This window comes from Macrobrachium nipponense, chromosome 2 (genome assembly GCF_015104395.2).
Source record: "Macrobrachium nipponense isolate FS-2020 chromosome 2, ASM1510439v2, whole genome shotgun sequence".
In the NCBI taxonomy this organism is placed as follows: Eukaryota; Metazoa; Arthropoda; class Malacostraca; order Decapoda; family Palaemonidae; genus Macrobrachium; species Macrobrachium nipponense.
Genome location: NC_087201.1, coordinates 58,637,403 through 58,649,457, shown reverse-complemented (window position 1 = coordinate 58,649,457; position 12,055 = coordinate 58,637,403). Strand labels below are relative to the sequence as shown.

General features: G+C 41.2%; 1 protein-coding gene across 2 annotated transcripts in view; it reads right to left on the bottom strand.

Moving 5' to 3' along the window:
• LOC135220619 (putative RNA-binding protein Luc7-like 1) overlaps window positions 1–12,055 on the bottom strand; it is a 73,311-nt gene that overhangs the window by 26,639 nt on the left and 34,617 nt on the right. For both annotated transcript variants that reach the window (XM_064257931.1, XM_064257930.1), the window contains exons 4-5: window positions 10,475–10,669; window positions 8,831–9,067 (exon numbers count right to left, since the gene is read on the bottom strand). In XM_064257931.1, the coding sequence (XP_064114001.1) occupies window positions 8,831–9,067; window positions 10,475–10,669 (432 nt within the window). The remainder of the gene's footprint in view (window positions 1–8,830; window positions 9,068–10,474; window positions 10,670–12,055) is intronic.

Here is a 12,055-nt window from a genome sequence, read left to right as displayed (position 1 = left end):
AGCCGGGACGTGGGCTCGGATGGTGGGAGCGGCGATCCTTCACCGAGGTCGTTGTGCTGACGAATCAGCGCAAAAACCTTGGCAAGGTTCCTATGGATCCCCGGAGTGACTGCATCTTGCGGAGTAGGACCGTCAAGCCCCTCGAACAACAGCAACTCCCGAGATCCTCCCCCTTCAGGAGGGGGAACAGCAACAGACCCCTCTCGGTCTCCTCCTGTCACTTGCGCGTACGACCTAGTCAACCATAAGACCGTGCCTGGTACGTATGGCGTCATGACGGGATCGTGTGGGGCACGCCCCTCACGATACTCCTCGGTGTCTCGCCCTTCCCGGTGTAACCCGAGGAAGTTGAAGGCACGGGAGAGGAAGACCTGACACTCCCCCCTCGCTCACTGGCAGAACCAGTGTTCTTGGGGGGGCTGCAGGCGATCACCAACCCACAGTGGGGATCGAGCTGAAGGCCTGGTCACGCCGTTCCCCTGGGGAGAACGGCTGGACCGAGAACAGCGGCCCCGATCTCGTGCGTCAAGAGGAACTGCTGCTGGTTGCCCTACCCGTCCGGTCCCGGTGTGAGCGGCGGTCAGGCGACCTGCAGAGACCACTGTCACGGTGAGACTGGTGCGTGTCCTCACAGTGCGTCGAACCACTGGCACCAGCCGTGACTGGCGCCAGCGATCGGGGGGACCTCTTCCCAGCCTCAGCCCGTGGCCGGTCTGGGACCGTCACGTCAACCTGGGTGACCGGCTGGTCGCTACGAGAGCGAGAGCTGGCCTGGTGAGACGGAACTTGGTGTAGCGGCAGAACCTCTAGCACCAGGCGAGGAAGTACCGGTGTTAGCCGGTAACCCTCTGGTCCCCGTCTTCTTCTTCCTTGCGGAAGAAGAGACGGGCTCTACTCCTGAACGAGGAGGAGGAGCAGCGGAAGGACCCGTGGGACGGGCTCTGAGAAGTTCCTGAAGGAGCCTTCTTAGGAGGGGAGGAGGCAGCCTATATCTTCCTCGGCTGGGTAGCCTTGGAAGTCGAAGGGGAAGGGGCGGCTGCAGACGACGAAGACGACGACAACATCTTCCTCCTCTTCCTCTTCTTCTTCGTCAGCTTCCTCAGGACAGATGTGAGGTCAGCCATCCAGGGCGGAGCCGGGGCCTGGACACACCTGTCTGGACAGACCAACGTCTGGGGCAGCAACACCGTGGGCGAGATGACGTCAGCAGGTATGGGAACAGCGGGAACAGCAGGAACAGCCAGCACAGCATCGGAGGCAGGTACAGCAGGCACGGCAGGTAGTCCAGGAGACGGGGCAGCACCCAGCGACATCCTGGGTACTGGCGGCAGGTCCAGGGGCGAGCTCTTTAGGTAGCGGAAGTCCAAGAGAGGCAGCACGGCAAATCCGGGCGGCGGCGGCACGCCCCTCCTCGGTACGACGGCGGCACACCCTCCTCGGTACGGCGGCAATCGGCCCATGCACAGAGGCTGAAGGAGTCACAAACAACACGTGCGGAGAATACACCAGGTGAGGAGGGGCGGCGTACCCAGGGGTAGACAAAGTGGAAGTTGTGGTCACCATTCCAAGGGTGACTGCACCAGACCCCACCGCAATCCCAATTGACGCCCATTCCTGTCCAAGGTCATCCCCCACAGCAGAAGCACCTGCGGAAGCAAGAGTCGGGTACACAGGAGGGGTTCCCCCTCCCACAAGGGGGGGGAGGGGGAACGAGCCCCACCCCAAACGAACGGACGAGCCCAAATACAATTGGACGTTGGGCAACGAGCGCCCTCCTCTATGCTCGACGGATCGGGCGAAGAAGAAGGCAAAACCCCCGAAAAAAACCCCCAACACAAAGGAAGGTGCTATATGTGGGAGCTGGGGGGGGGGGGGGGGGGGGGGCAGGAAAGAAGACAACGAATTGGTTACCAAGGGAGTCCCGGGACAGCTTTCCGATGACTCCTTGGCAGGCCTTCGTTCTTCCCGCTCCCCCCACACCACCCACTGCACCTCTGACCAATACACGGCTCGGCCCGAGAGCATTCGCGCCCTCGGCACCAAGTGCAAGGGCATGAGGATCAATTCCAGGGTATGAGCGGAAACCTTGATCCATAATGATAAAAATACATGAAAATGAAAAAGAATACAGTGGTCCCCCGTATTCGCGGGGGATGCGTACCAGACCCCCCCGCGAATAGTTAGAATCCGCGAATGTTTGGAACCCCCCTCTAAAAATGCTCATAAACTGTCCTGGACATGCAAACACCCAAGTATCCCTTAAAGACCATCCTTCATCAAATATACATAAAATATCCTATTATGGTTCATATTAATCTTTGAAATATTATTAATACTATTTTAAAGTAAATCTTACATTTTATGTTTATACATAAATACATACTATGTATGTACTGAATGACTTAGTTACGTATGTGAAAATAATTCAGTCCCCCCATAAGTATTCGGTCATGCACGTTTTCTCTCATACTGTTACTATTTGAGACATCCATTTTCTTTTTGTGAAATCACAAATACCAAATGTCTAGTTAATTAAAGTATTATCCTACATCAAATATACCATTGAATTGGTATTATTAATATCATTTTAAAGTAATCTTAAACATTTTACCATTAGAAATATATAAACAGCCAATACGCAGAGAGAGAGAGAGCGAGAGAAGAGGTAGAAAGGAAGAGACGAGAGGAGAGGAGAGAAGAGAGAGAGAGAGAGAGGGTTGTCCTTATTTAAAAGAGTGAAATGGATAGATGATTGTAGTTCTTTAAAATACTATCACAAGTGAATTTTGAGATTAGTTATATTATTATTATTAGCAAAAATATTAATAAACATACACATGTACCATAGAAATTATTTCATATATATCAGCAAAAGAGAAAGAGATGGCAACACTGGATTTGACAGTTGGAACCCAGCCAACAAGCTGGCTACGCAACAAGACACGGGGTTACATAATTCTTTTTATTTATAAACTAAAATCTTGCTAATTCATTTAGTATTTTCTTTAATGAACTTTATATTATTGCTGTTTACATTAATATTGATATTTGAAATTATAAATCATCATCCAAAAAAAATACATCGCTTTAAGAGAGAGAGAGAGAGAGAGAGAGACGAGAGAGAGAGAGAGAGAGAGAGAGAGAGAGAGAGAGAGAGAGAGATTATCGTAGTATTTGTAAAATACTTTCACATATGATTTTTGTAATTACAGTTATTATTATTATTATTTGAAAATATTAATAAACATATTACGCTATATGTACCATAAAAATCTCTCATCTCAGTAGAGAGAGAGAGAGAGAGAGAGAGAGAGAGAGAGAGAGAGAGAGAGAGAGAGAGAGAGAGAGAGAGAGAGAGAGAGGAAATTTGATGCCCACTTGATGACAGCAACAAATCAGCTCCTTCCCCTCCGGTCACTTAACTTGATACGTATATCTGAGTTTTTTTTTTTTTTTTTTTAGAAGAATCTGACTGGGATTTCCTTCATACTTCCATAATTTTTTAATTTATAAGCAAAAATCTTACTAATTCACTATGGTATTTTCTTTAATGAATTGATATTATTGCTGTATATTAAATATTAATATTTGAAAATAGTAAATCATTTATTTATCATACAAAAAACATACATCTTTGTAGTAGAGAGAAAGAGAGAGAGAATTATTATTTTTTTATGTGATATTTAAACTTATTAAACTTACTCAATATTGGGTCTATGACAGGAAGAGGAAGAGAGTTGGCAGAGTTAATGAGGATAAAGAGAGTGGATATTTTGTGTGTGCAGGAAACTCGATGGAAGGGTAATAAAGCTAAAGAACTGGGGATGGCTACAAGTTAATCTATAGTGGAGCAAATGAGCAGGGTAGGAATGGCGTTGGAGTAGTGTTGTCGGGGGAAATGAAGAATGCAGTGACGGAAGTGAGTAGAAAGAATGACCGCATTATGAGAGTGAAGATATGTTATGGAGGGAAACAATGAACATCATTAGCGCTTATGCTCCCACAAGTGGGCTGCCAGAGGAAGAAAGACCGTGTTTTTGGGACGAAATGAGTGAGGTAACGCAAGAACTGGAAGAGCAGGAGAGGACTGTAGTGGGGCAGACTTTAATGGACATGTCGGAAATGAAAAAGATGTAATTGAACGTGTGCATGGAGGACATGGGATTGGGGAGAGAAACCCAAGAAGGAGAGAGTATAGTAGACTTTGCCGTGTCCTTTGATAGGCAATAGTGAACACATTCCTTCAAAAAGAAGAGGGAGCACTTGATAACATACAGGAGTGGCGGTAGGTGCACACAAATAGATTACCTCCTTTACAATAGATCAAGGCTGGTGGAAGTTAGGAATTGTAAAGTTATCCCAGGTGACCACGTGGCCCCCCCAACATAGGCTCCTTTGTATGGATTTAAAGATGAAAAGAGAAAAGAAAACGAAACGAATGGGGTAAAGAAAATCAAGTGGTATAAAATTGTTTAGGGAGGGATAATGATAAGAAGAGAGAGTTCCGGAGAAGAGTGCTGGGAGAGGTTGATCTGGGAATTGAAGATGTGGGAGAATGGTGGAGGCAGAATGCATCAGTGATTAGAAGACATGGAAAGGAAAAGATACTAGGGGAAACATCTGGAAATAGTATGGGAGGAAAAGGAGAGCTGGTGGTGGGAAGAATGAGGTGGGGGAAGTGGTGAAAGGTAAAAGGGAGGCAAAGAAGAGATTTGAAGAGTCACAGCTGCAGGAGGACAGAGAAAGATTAAGAGAAAGAAACAAAGAAGTAAAAAGGGTGGTAGCTCAAGCTAAGGCAAGGGCATATGAAGAGGTTTATAATGAACTGGAAACCAAGGAAGGGTTGAGTAAGATGCTCAACTGTCAAAAGTAAGAAATAAAAGAACAAGGACATCACCCATATTAAGCAATGAAAAAGATAGGAATGGTACGGTCGTAAAAAAAAGGAAGAAGACATCCTGAAAAGATGGAAAGAGTATTTCGAACAACTGCTAAATGAAGAAAATGAAAGACTTGTAAGAGAGGATGGACAAGTAAACATGGGAATGGTAATGGGGATGGGGATCTAGGGATGAAGTGATACGAGCCTTAAAAAGAATGAGAAAATGGGAAGGCAACAGGACCTGACTTAATCCCAGTCGAAGTTTGGAAAGCCTTAGGAGAGGAAGGGGTAGACATCTTGTATGATCTGATGGTAAAAATAATTCGAACAGGAAAAGATACCAGAAGAATGGCGGGAAAGCATATTGATACCTATATTTAAAGGTAAAGGTGATGTCCAGGAATGCAGTAATTATAGAGGTATAAAACTATGTCTCACACGTTGAAGATTTGGAAAGAATCATAGATAGCAGGCTGAGAGAGGAAGTTAGAATAGGGAAGGAACAGTTAGGATTTATGAAGGGAAGCGGCACAACGGATGGAATATTTTGCATAAGGCAGCTAATGGAGAAATTCAGAGAAAAACAACGAGACCTGCATCTGGTATTCATGAGACCTTGAAAAGGCCTATGACAGAGTGCCAAGGCAAGAAATATGGAGATGTTTGAGGGAGAAGATGGTGCCGGAAAAGTATGTCAGAATTATTCAGGAGATGTACAGGAATGTGTATACTAGAGTGAGGAGTAGTGTTGGTGAGACGGATGGATTTGAGATATGAATTGGATTACACGGGGTCAGCACTTAGCCCATTCATCTTCAACATCGTGATGGATGTAATGACCAGGGATGTTAGAGAAGCAGTGCCATGGTGCATATTATACGCGGATGACATTGTGTTGTGTTCAGAGGGGAAGGAGGAGTGGAGGGGAGGTTGGAGAGGTGGAGAGCAGCACTTGAGGAGAGAGGAATGAGAATAAGCAGATCAAAAACCGAATATATGTGTTCTAGTATTACTGAGGACGGTGGAAGTAGCATAAGATTGGGTGGGGAAGAAATAAAGAAAGTACAGAAGTTCAAGTACTTAGGGTCCGTATTGGAGGATAGTGGAAGCATGGACCAATGAGGTGAGACACCGAATTCAGGCAGGATGGAATAACTGGAGGTCTGCATCAGGGTCCTCTGTGACAAGAAGGTCCCTCTGAAATTGAAAGGAAAGTTCCATAGGACGGTGGTCAGACCAGCAATGTTATATGGAACAGAAACGGCAAGTATGAGGAAAACAGAGGAGAAGAAGATGGATGTAGCAGAAATGAGAATGTTGAGATGGATGTCGGGGAGTAACAAGGGAAGATAGGATTAGAAATGAGTATATAAGAGGATCAACAAACGGTAGCTGAAATATCGAAGAAAATACAGGAAGGAAGGCTTCGATGGTATGGACACCTGTTACGAAGGGAGGAACGTCATGTTTTTGGAAGACTATCCGATGGAAATGGAAGTGCAGGGTAGAAGGAAGAAGGGAAGACCAAGAAAGAGATGGCGTGATTGTGTAAGGGAAGATATGGAATTGAAAGGTATAAATGAGAACGAGGCACAAGACAGAATCGATGGAGACGACTCCATTCGTAATGGCGACCCCATATAAAAATGGGTTTAAGCTAGAAGAAGAAACTTACTAAATACAGTATAATCAAAATTAATATTAGAAAATTAGTAAATCATTTTTGTATCATAAAAACTGTATTGAGTCATGAAAATAAACATCAAAATACACTAATTGGTGATTATTTTCGTCGGAAAATTCCGCGAATGGGCGAGTCCGTCCGCGAATAATTTCTAGATAGGTTCCAAAGAAAAACCCGCGAATGTGTGAGTCCGCGAATCCAGAGAACGCGAATACGGGGGGAACACTGTACTGCATTTACAATTTCACTTTCACTTTCAAACAAAAATAAAAGGCTCAGGACGAGAGCATTCCCGCCCTCGGCACCGAGCGCAAAGGGCAAGAAAATAAATGAAAAATGAAAAAGAGCACTGCACTTACGATTTTCACTTTCACCCAAAAAATACAAGGCTTGGCGCGAGAGCACTCTCGCCCTCGACACCGAGCACAAAGGACATGGGGATCGATCTCGGGAAAACTTCTAAATTCCCACATTTATGCCGCCAGGGCACAGTCGCCTGGTAATGGAAGGGCAGGGAGATTCCTTGGATCCTTGGTCCATTATTCACTTGAATTAATAATAAGTGTATATGAAAAAATGAAAAAGAGTACTTACAGTTCACTTTTACACACACAAATAGTAAGAGAAAACACAAATATCCTGAAAACACACGACTATGAAGCGGGCAGAGAGCGATGAAGAGCACTTCTACACACCAGCAGGCCGAAAGCAAAAGTGATTCTTCGCCTCCCAGTCGCGCGGCGCGCGCACTGTCGGACAAGCAGTTAACTACCAAACTCCCTTGTTCAAAAGCTTACGACCATCCAGCTGCCACTAGTTACCTTCCTATTGTAAAAGGACCGAAAGGTTTGTATCCCGTGTCAGAACAAAAACATTTTTTTACGTCCGCGCGTTACGAATTCATGCATCATTTTGTGATAATATTTTCTCTGTGTTCCTTTGATCGTTTTACAATTGTTATATACCAAAATGATTGCAATTTAGTTTACAATACAACGAAAAAAATTAACTCATTAGCTTTAGCCGATTTGCTCACAGCGCGATTTGAATACAATTATATATGAAATTTTGTTTTTGCGGTATCACATATCGCATTATTTATATATGATGATTTTTTTTTTTTCTGATGGTTGCATACTAAACTTCAGGCAATGACAAAAAAAGGAGCCAAAAATGAACTCTTAATCTTGAAAACTAAGCGAGCTGTGATTTTTTGAAAACTATTTTTTTCGCTTCCACGCTCACTCCAAACCCGCCTCGGCATTCGGGAGACGTTTTGGTTTTTAGGGCTACGGCGTAAGAGGGTTAAGATATGACGATAATATATAAGGTAAAAAATGGTTTTACATATTCTGTTTACGCTTCGTCGCCGAGAGAGAGAGAGAGAGAGAGAGAGAGAGAGAGAGAGAGAGAGAGAGAAAATTCTTTCTCCATTACATGAAGAATGAGTAAAAATGTATTTTATTTTAACCCTTGGAAGCCACTATTGAATACTGGCAGTGACAACTTAAACACAACTCGATAAACGCTCGATAGTTATGGCAGATGACGTCAGCAATCAGCTGTGTCTCTATAGAGAGAGAGAGAGAGAGAGAGAGAGAGAGAGAGAGAGAGAGAGAGAGAGAGAGAGAGAGAGAGAGAGATTTTAGCAGGAGGTTCTCAGCATTATTCTAACCTATTCGCAGGGGTCCACTGTATAAGCCAGTCTCGCTGATTATGAAAAATGAATTACCACAAAAATTGAGAAAATTCTTTACTAGATAAATTTGGTTAACTCTGTCATTCTTTTCAGTAATATATAATACTAGGCTTATCTTTAATATCATTCATCTATGCAATATTTAGTATAGAGGTAACCTGTGCTATTTACTGAATGTAACAGGTGGTGTTCTGGACCGCAAAAATTATGAATTGATGTCCATGATTAAATTAAAAAAAAAAAAAGCAACAGACTAACTGGATAATGCACAGGTATCTGGACAACTTGTAAATATGGAAAAATATTCTGAAAATGTATATCAATAAATGCCCTAGCTAAGGAGGCATATTGTGAATCATGAAACTGCCCTGAGGTGTGGTGTCCAGCAGCTGGAGAGAGCCAAAAATACAATGGATAAGACATGGAGGCCTGAAACATGATGGGAATTGAAGAAGAGGGTGCACAAATTGGAAAAGTTCAGAACCCAGCGAGTCTCTATTAACCTGACAGACTAGTAATTAATTTAGTATTTTTAAAAATTACCCTGAACAAAATAAATACTTACTTTGAGTTCTTCCAATTTCTCCCTGATTTTTATAAATCCAAGATGAAGTTTGCCACCAAAGTGATCTGCTAACCTTCGGTCATTATCATGTATGCCTAAATAAGCTGAACATACTTCACAAACTCGTAATTTCTGCTGCTGATAGCTAGAGGCTGGCATCGAATTACGATACTCATGTTCAGCTGCAGCTTTTGTCTTACGAAGATCTTCAACTTCTTCCATAAGTTTCATACTTTCCTGAAAGAAAACACAAGAATGACCTAAAGTAAAGATTATTCATGGAAAAACTATTACAATGTAGCTTTGTCTTTATTTTCAGTTCCACCTTGCCAAAAACTACACAAAACAACAGAATATTTAATGCCTTGTAGATGGGTCACATACATATACTATATGTTCACATATAGTAATGTGGTGAAGTCCGGATAGCATACACATATATACGTTCAAGATTTGGCGCCATACAGTTTGAAAGAATTTGGCGAGAAAAATTTTCCTAGTTCCATGTATCACCACTATTGGCAACTCTTCAGATCGCCATATAAGTCAGTTATGATATTGTCTGAGCTGCAATTATTATTTGATAAAAAATGAAAATATTAGAAAGAACACTTCTAACTTGGTAAAATTAGCATATTTTTACTACTGTCTTGAGGAAAAGAGGTCCACAAGGGAGTGGGAAATATTCACTTTCAACTTCCCGTGGAAGGTAAAAAAAAAAAAAACTAAAAAAAAAAATCTTATAATATGAGCCATATATACATATCTTCCTCTTTCCTTTTGTAAATATTTTGTTTATTTTTTTTTAAATGGCCGTCCTTAAATTTAGCCCAGTCATGGGTGCACGCATTAGTGTATACTGGCCCAGACTGTGAGGGTTAAGGCCAGTACACATTGCTAACAGTCTATTTCATTACATCTGTCTAGTCAGCAAAGTAGGCTTCAATTAAATTTGGCAATATCACAAATCTGAAATCAATTTGTATTTTTCATAACTAACACAACAAAAATAAACAAAACAATTTGGTACTTAAAAGAAATAGCACTTGGACTTGTTTAATGATGACTTCATGTAAAACAATACTGTGACATTAATTCTGATAAGGGAAAGTTCCCTTTGGTCTCATTACATAGGCTAATTAGTTATACAAGTGTAGTACGCTCAGATTTTACAAAATAAAAGGAAACTACGAAAAGTCTGATGCACACAAACATACACTCATGCCCAATGCCAATGCAGATACTATTAGAAGTTGAAATATGAAAATGTTATAATTTAATCATCTTTAACTCAGTGCCAATAATGTTGTACCTGTAACAAGTAATACAGCTCTAAAACAAGATCAGCAGACAAGTGCACATACAACACAGTTATAACTTTGTACTATGGCTGTGTATTTCAACTGGTCGTCTAATTTACACCAATATATACAAATTTAAGCTTTTAACAGTTCACTGCACTTATATAACAAAATACAGATGTGCATAATTAGTGCCAGGTGTGTTGTTGAATGGCTATTATATGACCCTTCATTGTCCAACAAAATGACAAATATAGCAAGGCTCTGGAAAACTGACCAAAAATACTGTTATAGCAATAATAGCTTAAATATTCATATATAATTGGAAGATAATTATTTTTACCTCAACCATTCCATCAGCACCAAGAGCTTCAGCTTTTGCCAACTTCTTCCCAATTTGTTCTGCTAAGTCATGAACTTTATTCATTTTGGCTGCCACCTCAGCACTAAGCTCCTCTTGGGTCTCAGCTAAACGCTTCTTGGCTGATTCTGTACGGCGGTCACAGTCTGTGATGAAAGACTGCAAGTGCTCCATAGCCTGAAACAGTCATCAGAATTAAACTAAATTTCTGAGCAAAAGTTGATTAGGACTTGATCACAAATAAAAACCATGAAAAGAAAAAAAGTTTTTAAAAACCAGCAATAATAAATCTATCATTCAACAAACTAAGACAGCACAGACAGTAACACAATGTTGCTACCTTTAATATTAGATACATATTATTTGAATTAACAACCATAAAGCCAAGTACTTGAGCTCTCTCATCCATGCTGCATTTATGACAGTGAAAAGGGGTAGACTGAGTGGTTAAACAGCAGGAATAAGATATTTAGAAAATGAGATGAATTAAAGGATCTAGCAGGAGAAACATGTTGAAGACCAGACTAAATTTAACTATAACTCCATCATCCGCCCTCAAATTTAACCTGTTAACCCTTAATGGACAAATACCCTCATATGAGTTTGTGTGGTGGACAGATTATCTCTTGGTGAGTATCACAATACTAAAAGCAACTGATTCGGAGAAATTGGGAGAAAAGAGGTTCCATTACCTCAATGCTTTATAAATTTAGTAATGGTAACTTTTAGACTGGCTCAGCGTGCTGATTCTAGGCCTCTCGCCTCACATGATGCCTTTTTATATATGTATTTGCTTATAAACATACCCAGAGGTTGCTGTTGGTTTTCGGTCTTATCTTTTTATGATAATATGTCAGTTATAATTATAATTTTGCAAAGAAAAGCTACATCTTTGATATCAGTAAATTTATATAAATATTTAACAACAAATATAGTACTCAGAATTTGTTACTGATTTTAGTTCTTATCTGTTATGATAATGAGTGAGATGTAATTATAAATTTATAAAATAAAATTATTAGAAAAACATGTCAAACTTGGTAAAATTATGACTGTCTAGAAAAAGAGGCCCCACAAGGTATTGTAAATAGTAATTCTCAACTTCTTGTGGAAGGTAGGGAGAGTTTCTTTTAGACTTTTTTATCTATTTTTTTCACGATGTGCTTTTGTATGTCTTCCTGTTTCCATTGATGTATTTTTTTTCTTAAATTGGCCAACCTCAAAGTTTGGCCACTCTGGGGTGCTGCATGTTTTTTGTAGCCCAGATTTTAAGGGTTAAGCGTCACTTACGGGAGGCATCACTGCTCCAGTAGTTACATCTTTTCGCTCACAGTGGGTTCATTCAGTCTATGGTAACTTTTATGCTTTGTTTTTTGTGTAAGCACATTAGGATATTAAATTATATAGAGTAAGACTAGATGAGAAATTTTTTTTGCCTTTTTAATATCCTAAAATTACAAGCAGGAAATAAGATAAATTACTATTTTTGTATGTCATGCCTGGAAGCATAGAGCCATTGGAGCAATGAATGGTTTAATTTTATTTACATTTGTATCATACTAT